Source organism: Poromitra crassiceps (genome assembly GCF_964638095.1).
Source record: "Poromitra crassiceps genome assembly, chromosome: 19".
In the NCBI taxonomy this organism is placed as follows: domain Eukaryota; kingdom Metazoa; phylum Chordata; class Actinopteri; order Beryciformes; family Melamphaidae; genus Poromitra; species Poromitra crassiceps.
Window position 1 is genome coordinate 31,042,918 of NC_139646.1, and position 15,000 is coordinate 31,057,917.

Sequence of the window (15,000 nt, forward strand, 5' to 3'; positions counted from 1 at the left end):
ATATTTTGGCCCAGAATCCTGTTAATGAAGGGCAGAACCAGAAGGCATGAGATAGTGTACCCTCTGATGCCTGACACCTGTCACACAATGACGAGACAGAAGGGAAGATCTTGTGTAGTTTATGCTTGGAGTAGTGAAGACGGTGAGCAACTTTAAATTGGATCAGCTGGTGTCTGCTGTTAACTGAGCAGAGTTGTACCACAGGCAAACTCCTTTCCCATATAATGTCAGATAAATCAATACCAAGTTCCCCCCCTGCCATGCTTCTCTAATCCTCTCAGTAGAGGCCGTGTTGCAGTTGTCAAACAGACATACAAATCTAGAGATAAGATGCTTGGAGTGAGGAGCGCTCAGCAATACACAGAAAAAAGCATGCTCATTTGGGAGTGCTTCAAAGGTGCAAATCTTGGATCAAACATAATTTCTGACTTGCAGGAATCTGAACCAGTTTGTGCCGGGCAACTCAAACTTCTTCTTCAGCAGATCAAAGGATGCAAAATGACCATACTGTATGTAGGCCTATAGGTCTTTGATGGAAACTAGCCCCTTCTCACTCCAGGCATGATAGTTTTTGTCTGGAGCCAAAAAAGAGCGATTGAAACAAATTGGTGTGTTGACTGGACAGAGACTCAGAACACTTCTGACTTGCTTTAAAAGTCTAGTTTCTAGTTGGAGTTTTTCATGAGAAAACTTAAATTTTCTAATGTCCCTGTTTTTTTTTTGCAAATAGCATGGCTGGCAAGGAAGAGTTGACAATGGAGCTGGCCTCCATTTTCAGCCACAAGGAGGGCCCGGAAGTTAAGTTACCCGGAGTCCCTTGGTGCCAGTACATCAGAGCCCTAACATTGGCAGCGAAAGTGAATTTTCGAAATTCTGTGGTTTTTATAATTCCAGATGTAGGACAGAATTCCAGAGTCCAGTTATTTGAAAAAAGCTGATGTGAGAAAGATGGGAAGATTTTGACAAAGATAAAGGAACCTAGGAAGAGAAACCATCTTAATTGAGTTTATACGGCCAATCATGGAGAGGGGCAGGATTTTCCAGTTTTCTATACACTTTTTAAGGCCATGTCCACACGGAGACGAGTTTAGGTGTAACCGCTAAAGTTTTTTCTCGTATGGACGTTTCGTCCAGATGGAACCAGCGTTCTGGGAGTATACGTTGTGGGAGAATACGCACATTTTTTAAACCGGGTCCCAGAGTGAACAAATCTGAAGACGCCACCCTTGTATTTGCCAGCTCCATTGTCAACCACAAGGAGGGCCCGGAAGTTAAGTTACCCGGAGTCCCTTGGTGCCAGTACATCAGAGCCCTAACATTGGCAGCGAAAGTGAATTTTCGAAATTCTGTGGTTTTTATAATTCCAGATGTAGGACAGAATTCCAGAGTCCAGTTATTTGAAAAAAGCTGATGTGAGAAAGATGGGAAGATTTTGACAAAGATAAAGGAACCTAGGAAGAGAAACCATCTTAATTGAGTTTATACGGCCAATCATGGAGAGGGGCAGGATTTTCCAGTTTTCTATACACTTTTTAAGGCCATGTCCACACGGAGACGAGTTTAGGTGTAACCGCTAAAGTTTTTTCTCGTATGGACGTTTCGTCCAGATGGAACCAGCGTTCTGGGAGTATACGTTGTGGGAGGATACGCACATTTTTTAAACCGGGTCCCAGAGTGAACAAATCTGAAGACGCCACCCTTGTATTTCCGTGTTTACAACCCATACGCATCTTTCCTGAACCGATGACGACATAGCCCCACCTCTCTCTGCTAGCAACGCTAGCTACTGAGCCTCAGGGCTCCACAGCTGCCTCTTCCCATCCACCCCTCCCCTCCCTTCATCGGATATTTCCCAAGAAGCTTAGCGGCGACTAAGTTTTTACAAGGACACAAACAAAATCAGGCTAAACGTGTTAGATAGAAATAATATTTATTTTTAATACAACATGCAATTCTGGAATATTTGAATATTGGGCAAAATGAAATGAAATGGAAACCCTGAGTGTAACACACATACTCGGGATGCTCTATATATAGCCCTCGCAAATACAACGTGAATAGTGAAGTGAGAGGTTTGACGACCACACGTTGCACTGTGATGTTCACTCGTGTCCACTCCAACAAGACTTTAGCTTACTTGATGCCACTTTTTCAATAAAAACACATTCATGCCATGAGTTTATATAATGTATATTTATGTTGCATCATTTAGCCTGTGCTGTGATGTGCAGGAGTGGCCAATATGCTGGGATGTGTTTGCAACATATGTCTAAAGATCATGGAAGTGGATGATATCAGGAACGTTACCGATAGTTAACGTTCTATATTGTCAAGTCAAGTCAAGTCAAGTCAAGTTTATTTGTATAGCACATTTCATACACAGAGGCAATTCAAAGTGCTTCACATAAAATGGTTGACAGAAAAATAAAAGAATAAAAGAAGAGAATAAAATGGACATTTAAAAGCATCACAACAAAACTTAAAAAAAGAGTATAAAAAGTGCATTAAGCAACAGGCGCAGCAGTTGCAAAAAGAGCTAAAAACCTATAAAGGACTCATTGGGTTTGCATAATAGAATAAATCAATTTATCTATATTTAGTCCCCCAACATCATGACTATATAAGAAACATGACTACACACACATAAAACTCAGGTCTGAGTATGGTGTCCTCTTTTAAGCTCCCCTTACGCGTGCGTCCCTCCTGACGCATCACCTCACCCTCTTGTGAGTATATCCGTATTACGGAACCATCCCCCAGACCTGCAGCTTTTAGCAATAATTGCAATCATCTATGTTTTAAAACCAATTGTATAATACTGATTGAGAAACAGCTCAATCAGTTAGTTAATAGTAGTTAATAAACTACTTGAACTTGAAGTTGAGCTGTCAGCAGTTAACACATTCACTGCCAGCCGTTTTTCAATACTGTAGTTAGCTTCTGCCAGAGGGTTTTTTTGAGGATTCTGGCTCATCTTTCAAGAGCCGAGGATTCGTTTCTGTTAGGATTTTGTGAACACACAATATCTCAAAAGAACTAATAGAATGTGTGCTTTCTCTGTCTAAAAGAGTTAGTTTGTAGAGTTAGTAGTTATGTAAGCATTAGCAGTTGAATACAGCATGGTTTCAGCGTCTGAAAATTTATTCAGAGATAAACGGCTTTTTGTGAAATTCGATAGAACAGTCACTTTAACCATTCATTTTTGGCATCAGTAAAGACGTCAGACATCTAAACAATAGTTTTGAACAGTAATTTCCTCCATAACAGCAGGAAACACCCCTCTCCTTCAAACTCCTCCCTCCGTGTGTGTTCTTCTTGGCTGCAGCGGGCGTGTCACAAGCTCGTTTCTGTTGCTGCTGTAACCTCGCGTCACCAGGCTCACTGCTTTGCTGCTGCTGTGCCTGCCTGCTGGCGGCACAGCAGCTTCATCAAAGCTCTCAGAACCCCGTGGCGGGGTTCTGAGAGCTTTGATGAAGCTTTTGCGATTCTGGTCTTATTTATGCTGCGTGTTTCAAAGTGTGTTCCACCCGTAATCTATTATGCAAATTTGCAATACCCCACCGCCAGCTCCCAAGCGCGAAAGCGTTTTCGCCAATCCATTTTCATGAGAATGGCTTCCTCACACTGCTTTTTGCTTGCCTTCCTCTAGAATGGAGAGCACTGTCGCCACTTAGTGGGTCGGTGGAATGGGTTGTACACGTTCGGTAGCTCCAATATTTTTATAGGAGACGTGGGGGGCATTGATCCACGTAGCACCGTCAAAAAATTTTTTTTTTTTTTTTGACGTCTCAACTCGTCGTTGGCAGTCAACCGTTGGATTTTTTTTGACGAGTCAACTCGCCATTGGCAGTGAACGTGTTAAAAGCGACGGTAAACATAAAAGTCTTTAGTCTATTTTTAAAAGTAAGTAAAGTTGGGGCAGATCTGAGGTCTTCAGGCAATTTGTTCCAGCTAGCAGAAGCATAGTGGGTAAATGCGGCCTTCCAATGATTTGATTTGATCCTAGGGACAGTTAATAAGCTGGACCCTGCTGACCTAAGAGGTCTAGACGGTTCGTAGCGTGGGAGCAATTCAGCTATGTATTTTGGGCCTAGGCCATTAAGTGATTTATAGACTAATAACCAGTGTTTGGAATAACGCCGTTTAAAAGAACGGCGTTAGGTAACGCCGTTATTTTTTCAGTAACGGGGTAATCTAACTAATTACTGTTTCCGTCGTTACAACGCCGTTATCGTTACTGAACGCTAAATGCGGTGCGTTACTATGAAATGATTGAGTAAACTACCCGTAGCCTACACTAGTGTTGTCAAGTGAGGAGACCGGGTGGGTTATAACGAGATAAACGATTATGATTGGCTAAGGCAGAGTCATGTGTTTCATGGTAGCCAATCGGAGCCAGTGTTACACACGAGCCAGGAGTCAGGACACGGGCGACACACACACACACACACACACACACACAGACACACCAAACAGATTCGAGGAAGCAGCAGAAATGGCGAGTCCGGAGTAGAGAGCTGCGCGGGGCTGAAATTTCGGCCCGAGCCCTCCCCGGCCCGTGACATGCAGACCCGTGCCCGATCCAGCCGTTCTTTTAATACATCCATGGATCCAGCCCGTTGCGAGGCCCGAAGCCAATATTACGATATAATGACACATCTCTCTCCCTCTCTGTTCCGCGTGCTGCGTCGCCACGCGGCCGTCCTGCGCAGCCTCTCTCTGTCTGTCTCTCTGACTCTCTCTCTCTCTCTCTGTGTTCGGGAGCTGTCCGCTCGCTGTACATGGACGGACAGGGTCTGTGTGTGGCTATGGGAGTGTCTGTGCACTCCTCTTTGTCTGACTGTGCTCCGCTGTGTAAAATCAAGCGAGTACGCTAATACAACATTATTTAATTGAATTATTGAAACGGCCCGACCCCGGACCTATTAATTAAAAATAAATAAAAAACAAGCCCGGCCTCGGCCCGTTTTGGTCGGCCCGAGGGGCCCGTGAGGGTACCCTCAGGTTTGCAGCAATCCATAAAAATTTGGCATTTTCAAGGTGGAGATAATGCAAATAGTTACTTTCCCTGGTAACTAGTTACTTTTATTATAGAGTAATTCAGTTACTAACTCAGTTACTTTTTGGAACAAGTAGTGAGTAACTATAACTAATTACTTTTTTAAAGTAACGTTCCCAACACTGCTAATAACAGTATTTTAAAATCTATTCTATGACACACTGGCAACCAGTGTAAGGACTTAAGAACTGGAGTGATATGATCACTATTGTAGGCTACAGGGAGACCTGTATAGGTTTAATCATTTTATTCATCGACATGGCAAACCTCCCCGCAAAGCCAAGGGTTTAAGCTGCTCGCTACAGTGAGATACACATTATAGACTGTGCGCCCCTAGTGGTTGAATGCCATTATTGACGAGATTGTCTTATTCTCTCTTTTTGGTGTACTTTGTGGCAGCGTTACAGCGCCACTTACCGGCCTGGCATATATACTACAGCGGTTTCAGTGGTATTCAGTGGTTTCATGTGGATACACACATTTCTTGAAACAATTCCGTGTTTATGGAAAACTTTTCTTAAACTGAAAAAAAAAAAGATCGGTTCCGTCTCCGTGTGGACATGGCCTAAGTCTTGAGACAAAGGCCCCTATCGTTGCATCGGCGCTGTTTCTAGGCCGAGCGCCTGGCGCAGCGCAAATCAGTGGGCGTGGACCAGCGCACTTGATATCGTCGTGCTGGCGCTACACGCAGCCTAAAGCATTACAACCACGCCTTTTAAGCGTAAAATTATGCACCGTCATGCTCATTGGATAACTGCAATAAACGAATCGCACGCTTGCCTTTTTAGTGGTCAATTCCAGTGGTCCCGCAAAACCAGACGAAAGCCAAACGCTCTGCCCCCTCCCCCTCCCTTCATCCAGTCTGTCTGTCTCCATTATAGGCTATTATTCCATATTATTATGCTTCTCAAACCAATCTAACTGCAGTTTAAATACTGCAAGCATGTAAATACGCTACACTATAGCAAGATCAAAGTGAAAAGAATGTTCTAAAGGCATCAGCTAGAAAAATATAGCCTATCCCTATATGATGAGATTCATTTTATATTGGCGAAAGTTTGTCCAGAACGATATCGTTTTCTCTCCCCTGCTGCAGGTAGAATGATGCACATAAATATACCCTACATTATGTAAAGTCATTGCATAAATGTGTTTTTATTGTAAAACTAATAAATGTGAAGTAGGGCCAAGTTATTGGAGCGGACATCACAGTAGAGCACATGACAGTAGAAAGCGTTCCGCTGTCACTTATCTAAATCACGTTAAATCGATGAGATATATATAGGCCCAGGAGGACATATATGTTTCACATAGGGTGGTGTATTCATTTCGATGTTTCATTTGGTCCAATATTGAAATGTGTACAATTGCAGGTTGTGTTACCATTACACATTAATTTAGATCAACCTTTTATATCTATTTCGCCTCATTTGGTTGCTATTTAGTAGTGAAATGGAGAAGCACAATGCATGCTGGGACAGGCCAGACAACTTACAACTTATTTTTCCTATATGGGAAGTGTGTTGTGCCTGTCTAAGCGAGGGAGTCAGAGAGAGAGAGAGAAGGGTGACAGAGAAGAGGCAGAAGAGCACTGGCGCACTGAATAGGCCTGGTTTCAGAGAGAGACAGAGAAGGGTGACAGGGGAGAGGCAGAAGAGCACTGGTGCACTGAATAGGCCTGGTTTTCAAAGGCGCAAAGCGCTAAATTTACGCCAGGTGCGAAGATATCAGTACGCCGAGATTTAAGGCCGACACGCCCACTTTGGCCCATTCTGGGACTGCGCCACGCCCATTCGGCCTAAAGCGCATTTGGCAGCGTAAAGCCATATTGATATCGTCCCAAAACAGGCGCAAGGCACGTTTTTTTGCGGTTAAGGCCCGTTTTAGTGCCGAAGGCCTGTGGGAGAATAGGGGGCAATGTCTGCAAAGTTCAACTTAAATATTAGTTTAGGATCTCTGGGTATCGTGGTCAAGCCAAGATAGGTGAGGCTGTCCTTTGCCTATTTGAATGGGAGATTTTCCAGGAAACCAGGAGTGAAGACATCAGAGAGAGGCATAAAGTCACTCTTTTTCCAGTTAATTGTGTATCCGGACAGCTTACCGAAGGAGATGATTAATTCTAGGAGAGGGGGGATCGACTTTTCTGAATTATGTGGGTACAGTATTGCATCGTCGGCATACAAACTGATACACGTCTCAATGCCTCCGACCTTCAGGCCTGCAAGGCTTGGGTGACTACGTATTTTTAAGGCGAGTGGCTCGAGCGCAACGGTGAAGAGCACCAGCGAGAGACCTGCTGGACCGAGTGAAGTAATGGAAACCTGGTTGACTTGTCACCATTGGTTATACTGAACATGTTGGACTAGCATATGAGCTTTGCCCAGGGTGTGAATGAATCGCCAAAGCCGAATCTGTGCAGTGACTCAAACATATAAGGCCACTCTACCTGATCGAACACCTTCTGTGCGTCAAGTGATCAAATTGCTGCAGCCTTGGACTTACTGTGATCTGCCTACATGGTGTTGAGGAGGCGTCTGACATTCAAATTAGATAACCTATTCGGGATGAACTCTGTCTGGTCAGGATGAACGATGGATGACAGATGTTTGTTCAGCCGGGTAGCCAGCTTTTTAGTGATGACCTTTCTGTCAAAGTTCTGGAGTGCTATGGGTCTGTAGCTGGCCGGGTCTACTTCCTCCTTCCCCTTTTTTAAAATGAGGGAGATATTAGCTTCATATAATGTTTTAGGCTTTGTCCTTCTTAGATGTCATTCTAAGGAGGAGTGGGGCGAGAATGTCGCAGAATTTATTGTAAAATTCTGCACCAAATCCATCCGGCCCGGCCGCTTTACCTGACGGTAGGGATGGGCATCGAATTTCGAATTTTCGAATAATCGTTGTTATTATCAAGGTCGACTTTTATTATTGAAAGTCGAAATTCGTTTATTGAAAAAAAAAAAAAAAAAAATTGTGAGTGAAATGTTGCATTGTCTCCGCTGATTCTAAGTATAGTCGAATCGCTTGGTTTGAGCAAGTAAAACAATTTTTATAAGCAACCTCTCCCTCTTCATGCGATTTCATCCGCCATTCATTTTTCCATAAACCTTGCTTAAAATGCTTATAAAAATTGTTTTACTTGCTCAAACCAAGCGATTCGACTATACTTAGAATGAGACAATGCAACATTTAACTCACAAAAATATATATATATATACATTTTTAATTTTTTTTACATTTTTTATTTATTTTCGAATTTCGATTAAAAGTCGACTTTGGCCAGCGAATTTCGAATAGTGTTTTTGCTAGAAATGCCCCTCCCTACCTGACGGGAATGATTTAATGGCAGAAGGTATTTCTTCTAATGTGACATCAGACTCTAAGACTTAGAGGAAGTCCTCTCTGTAATGTGACATCAGACTCTAAGACTTAGAGTAAGTCCTCTCTGGCAGCGGCACTAAGTTTGGGTTTCAAGAGAGTCAAAAAAGTCCTTCAGATGGGACTGAGCGGCATCACACTGTAAAACTCCCTAAAACGCTCATTTGACAGTGAAGATGTCTTGTGTGTGTCAATGATTAAGTATATTAGTGAAAGATGAAAAGAGACATTTACTGTGTGTGTGTGTGTGTGTGTGTGTGTGTGTGTGTGTGTGCGCGCGTGTGCATGTGTGTGCGTGCATGCGTGCGTGTGCATGTGTGTGTGCGCGTGCACGTGCGTCCGTGTGAGTGTGCGCGTGCGTGTGTGTGTGTGTGTTAAGCAGTCCACAGAGGAAATGAAACAGATGACAGAACGGCATCTGTTTTTATATTTTTACAACCCTGAACCAGCGCTCCATAAAACCTCTCTTTATTATTAACGAGTGTGTTCGTGTGTGTGAGAGTGTGTGTGTGCATGCATGCGTGCATTCGTGCGAGTGTGTGTGTGTGTGTGTGTGTGTGTGTGTGTGTGTGTGTGTGTGTGTGTGCGTGCGTGCGTGCGTGTGTGTATGCATGCGTGCATTCGTGCGAGTGTGTGTGTGTGTATGCATGCGTGCATTTGTGCGAGTGTGTGTGTGTGTGTATGCATGCGTGCATTTGTGTGTGTGTGTGTGTGTGTGCATGCGTGCATTCGTGCGAATGTGTGTGTGTGTGTGTGTGTGTGCGTGCGTGCATGCGTGCGTGTGTGGTGAGCACAGATCACAAGCAGGCTAGTGGAAAGCCAGCACTTAGCTTTTGCTGGTGCTGTGCTCATTAAAGGGGAGGCCAGTGAAAAGGGCAGTCTTAAAGGGCATGTAATGGATCTGTAATGAACACTAAATGTATGGCTAATGAAAAGGCAATAGTGCAGTGGAAAAAACAATACACCCCAACAGTCAGAATGGGGAATTTCCTCAGGATGTAATTTCATGCATTTTTCAAATAGACGTTTCAGATAGTTCCTTGTGCTTTTCTATTGGAGTCACTTTTGTGTCTTTATCAGGCAGTCAAACAGGTTTGAGAGCAAAACAATTGACACTGCAATCTTAGTTTTTTTCAAGTACTTACTAACTTGGTATTTACTCATCTAATTTGGCCATCTTACTGCCACATTTCCAAGGAGCTGCTGCACTGCCATGGCAGCAGTGAGGCAGATCTTTGGAGAGGCTCAGGTTCCTGAGGACCAACTCACTTGGGAAGTTCTCAATTATGTGGGACTTGTTCCTGGCCTACTTTGATGAGGTTAGAAACGATGAATAACTCACCTGCTAACCTCTCATGGACTCTTTGCACAGGATTTTATGTACAGCATCCCTTACAAGCACTTAAGCACCTTATGCGACTGGTAGAATTATTGTAATGTTGGTATGTGTTTGTTTTTCTTTGTGTATATTTGTGTCTGAGTTTGTTTTGCTTTTGTTTGTTCTGAAAATTGAAAAATAAAACATTGGGAAAAAAAGAAACCACTTTGATTTGCATACTTGAAATTAGTTTGCAGCCCGGGGACAACCTGAAAACACCTTATTGATCTATTCATGTCAGACGATGCCAGAAACAAACAAAACCAAGCCAGAAACACATTATGTTCTGCTCTACCATGCCTCATGGCATTCCGGGTAATTGCTCATGAGGTAGGGGAGGAGCATGGAGGTTCTGCTGTTACATAGGCGGTGTGATGGGCAGGTCTAGCGTCCAATGGTTGTACGTGTTAAATAGATTACCCAATAAAACATGTTTTCATTGGTCATTTAGATGTAAAAACCTACCAGTAGATAGATGAGAATGGATATACAGTATTCATCTATAGTCAAAAGTAAAAATCAGAAATAAGTGGTTAAGTGGTTTTCATCAGACAGCGACGATACAACGTCAAGACTGTAGCCTAGCAGATCATGAGATAGCAGAATAGACGCTATGTCCTCAGACTGTAGCCTAGCAAATCATGAGATAGCAGAATAGATGCTAGCAGATCATGAGATAGCAAAATAGATGCGAGCAGATCATGAGATAGCAGAATAGATGCTAGCAGATCATGAGATAGCAGAATAGATGCGAGCAGATCATGAGATAGCAGAATAGATGCTAGCAGATCATGAGATAGCAGAATAGATGCGAGCAGATCATGAGATAGCAGAATAGATGCTAGCAGATCATGAGATAGCAGAATAGATGCGAGCAGATCATGAGATAGCAGAATAGATGCTAGCAGATCATGAGATAGCAGAATAGATGCGAGCAGATCATGAGATAGCAGAATAGATGCTAGCAGATCATGAGATAGCAGAATAGATGCGAGCAGATCATGAGATAGCAGAATAGATGCTAGCAGATCATGAGATAGCAGAATAGATGCGAGCAGATCATGAGATAGCAGAATAGATGCTAGCAGATCATGAGATAGCAGAATAGATGCTATGTCCTCTGTGCTGTTTCTGACATGTTGTGTCCCTCTCTAGGTGTTACAAGAAGAGACCTTGATCCCAGGCAGTGACCTAAACCTCATCTACCTGAGCTCCAGAGCTGCTGGATACAAACCTGTGCTCAAAGTCACCATGACACAATCATCTATACCTTTCAACCTCATGAAGGTGGGACATATAATATAATCTAACACAACATCAAATATAATTAAGCAATATAGCATGAGAGCTAGTGGCCGAGTGGGATAACAACTGATCAGCGGGATATATGCCACAACACACGCTGCTCGAGTGCTATATTGCTTTTATAAAACGGTTTCCAAGTATGATAATATAAATATAATAATAATACTATAAGTCCGACTGGCATGGTATTCTGATAGAGTCAGTTGAAACACTACTGTAAGGCGGGACCTCTAGCAAGAAGATAGACGTGCGGGTGATTTGATTGGATCGTTCTGGAGACTGAAGTTGACATTGGCCAATCCTGGCGCTTGCTGAGAAGCTGAGAGCTTTCTGGAAAGCCTGACAGGCAGCTCGAGCGCAGCGCTGCATTCTCAGCGCTTGCTGAGAAGCTGAGTGCTTTCTGCAAAGCCCGACACCAACTAACGTTACGGGGTTAAATGCGGGGTTAAATGCGGGGTTAACAGCCTTTTTTTTGCAAAGAAGACATTAGCCCGCATCTATTCTTGTACAAAACATAATTTTCTGTGAAGTTTTAAAGTTATAAGCGAAGATCGATTCACAAGGATCTGACAGCTGTCTCCGCCATTTGTTTTTTTTTAGGTAACCAAAGGCTTTTAGTAAGAGAGTTGCCATGGCAACCAATAACCCATGGCCATGGGTTATTGGAGTGGGTTATTGGATTTATACAATGGCTGTGAACCAATCAGATTGCTTGATTTGAGAGAGCCGTTTTATAATGTCATATAATCTATTTTCTATTTAATAATTCCAGGAGTGTCTGTCAGTATGTCTGCGCACAAGTGCCGATTGTGATGTCATCAGTCTAAGGCTATAAGGCTATTATACCCTTATACCCCACAGGTATCGCACCAGTATATAATAATGCAGTTAGATTTGTAAGTATTTTGCTATGAAACGGCTCAAATGGTCAAATTTAAAGATACTGAATATTGGTACAACACATTGAGTATCGACAGTGTCAATCTAAAAAAATCAGTATCAGGTGTAAAACAAAAAAGCCCTTACCTGATCTGCTACATGGTGACCTTTGGTTGTTGTCCCCAGGTTCACCTGATGGTGGCGGTTGTGGGTCGTCTCTTCCAGAAATGGTTTCCCGCCCAGCCCAACCTGTCCTACACTTTCATCTGGGACAAAACAGATGCCTACAGCCAGCGTGTCTATGGACTATCTGAAGCAGTTGGTGAGTTAGCCTAGCATGCTGCTGTTAGCTTAGCAAAACAGCTTGGAAGTAACGGGTGAATTAGCCTAGCATACTGCTGTTAGGTTAGCAAAAGAGCTTGGAAGTAAGGGGTGAGTTAGCCTAGCTTGCTAATCAGCCTTGAGAAATGGCATGGATATCATGGCTAAATCAGTCCAGCATGCAGATTAGATTTCCAGATTTATAACAGGGTTGCCAACTCTGGCGTGTGACACACTCTTTCCCGTTCAATCTCACGCCAATTAAGGCTGAGGTCACCACATGTCCAGAGAAGCAGCATCTCTGGGCTCCAAGGGATACAGAGACATTTGAATGGTCTGTCTGTCTGTCTGTCTGTCTCTCTGTTGGTCTGTCTCTATGTCTGTCTGTATGTCTGTCTGTCTGTCTGTCTGTCTGTCTGTCTCTCTGTCTGTCTGTCTCTCTGTCGGTCTGTCTGCCTGTCTGTCTGTATGTCTCTCTGTCTGTCGGTCGGTCTGTCTGTCTGTCTGTCTGTCTCTCTGTCGGTCTGTCTGTCTGTCTGTCTCTCTGTCTGTCTCTCTGTCTCTCTGTCTGTCTGTCTGTCTGTCTGTCTGTCTGTCTGTCTGTATGTCTCTCTCTCTGTCTGTCTCGGAAACTTCAACACTTGAGACGTGTGGAAGCAATTTGGAAAGAAACATCGGCTAAAAACATAGGCTAGTGTTAAACCAGCAAGCAGTAGACCAGTATATACATACCCACGAGGACCAAGAACTTTTTTGTGACCACAACTTCTACATTATTATTATGATTATGATTATGATTATGATTATTATCACCGAACAACTGCTGTGTTGATAAATAATCGACAGACGCTGACGATGGATTGCTTTGAAATGAACTATCTTAGTTCCTGTTATCCAGGACAGGAGGCTACATGGCTAGCTGTTTGGGTTTCCATTTCCTTTGACACAAACACAATCACATGACTTGTCCCCGTCTGTCTTCCAGTGTCAGTGGGGTTTGAGTATGAGTCCTGCTTGGACCTCATCCTGTGGGAGAAGAGGACGGCCATTTTGCAAGGATACGAACTGGACGCTTCCAACATGGGCGGATGGACACTGGATAAACATCATATCCTGGACGTGCAGAACGGTAGGACACATGCTACAACACACACTAACTTGTTTGTCATGATGCTGTTGAACAAACAGACAAAAGGCATGTAAAGATGACCTCCTTGGCGGAGCTAATGCACATTTTGGAAGTTTTTTTTTTTTTTTTTTCGTGGACGTTTTATTTCTCTCTTTCCACCATCTACCTCCACAAACTCTGAAAGCTCTAGCCAGAGATTGTTTAGAGTGAGATGGTCCACCTGCCAGTCACTTCCTGTATCTGTGCCACGTGTGTTTCACCACTGCCAGGCCCTCTTAGGAGACTAGTGGCAGGTCCTCAGTCTATTGGAGTCAATGGCGGAAGTGAACGTGATCACAGATTATGACAGATTCTGTCACCCCCATAGTCACCAAAGTAAACATTGGACAGGTTACCAATCTTCTCGTGATGGTCCCGTTCCTTTATGGTAGTCACACTAATGTCTCAAAATGAATGTAGTCATGATGTTGTAGAATGATATACATTATATATAATATAATATAATATAATATAATTAAGCAATATATCACGAGAGCAAGTGTGTTGTGGTGAATATATCCCCCTGATCAGTTGTTATCCCACTCGGCCTGCGGCCTCGTGGGATAACAACTGAGCAGGGGGATATATTCCACAACACACGCTGCTCGAGTGCTATATTGCTTTTATAAAAGGGTTCCAAGTATAATAATATAATAATAATAACACTATAAGTCCGACTGGCATGGTATTCTGAGAGTCAGTTGAAACACTACTGTAAGGCGGGACCTCTAGCAAGAAGATAGACGTGCGGGTGATTTGATTGGATCGTTCTGGAGACTGAAGTTGACATTGGCCAATCCTGGCGCTTGGCTGAGAGCTTTCTGGAAACCCAGGCAGCTCGACCGCAGCGTTGCATTCTCAGGGCTTGCCCGACACCAACTAACGTTACGGGGTTAAATGCGGGGTTAAATGCGGAGTTAACAGCCTTTCTTTTGCAAAGAAGACATTAGCCCGCATCTATTCTTGTACAAAACATCATTTTCTGCGAAGTATTAGTAAAGTTATAAGCGAAGATCGATTCACAAGGATCTGACAGCTGTCTCCGCCATTTTTTTTTCTACGTTGTCATTTGAGGTAAGCCTTATTATTACTCTCTTAGTAAGAGAGTTGCCATGGCAACCAATAACCCATGGCCATGGGTTATTGAACTCGGTTACTGGAATTATACAATGGCTGTGAACCAATCAGATTGCTTGATTTGAGAGAGCCATTTTATAATATAATATATACATCACCTGTTTTATGCTTTCAAAAACACACAATCAATCAAGGCTGCTTTTTTCATTCCTGAAGTAGGGATCCAATACTATCTCTCGAGGGTCTGTCTGTAGGCTATCTCTCATTCTCTCTCTATCTCTTACACACATTCTCTACTGTAAGTCTCTCGCTCAGTGAGAAGAAGCTTGGCAGTAATTTATACTTGCAGTGTTGCCTCTTAAACAGGCTTATGTCAGCCATACTGGTAAGCCCTGTGTAAATCTATTGAACGCCATGGCCCCCGGAGTGTGTGTGTGTG

At 43.2% G+C, this 15,000-nt stretch overlaps 1 protein-coding gene across 1 annotated transcript in view; it reads left to right on the forward strand.

Moving 5' to 3' along the window:
- The window catches only part of LOC310794038 (teneurin-3-like), a gene marked incomplete at both ends in the record, with an annotated part of 116,806 nt that overhangs the window by 9,777 nt on the left and 92,029 nt on the right, over positions 1 to 15,000 (forward strand). The window contains 3 exons of the mRNA XM_083655900.1: positions 10,967 to 11,098; positions 12,182 to 12,317; positions 13,302 to 13,445. Coding sequence (XP_083512026.1) covers positions 10,967 to 11,098; positions 12,182 to 12,317; positions 13,302 to 13,445 — 412 coding nt within the window. The remainder of the gene's footprint in view (positions 1 to 10,966; positions 11,099 to 12,181; positions 12,318 to 13,301; positions 13,446 to 15,000) is intronic.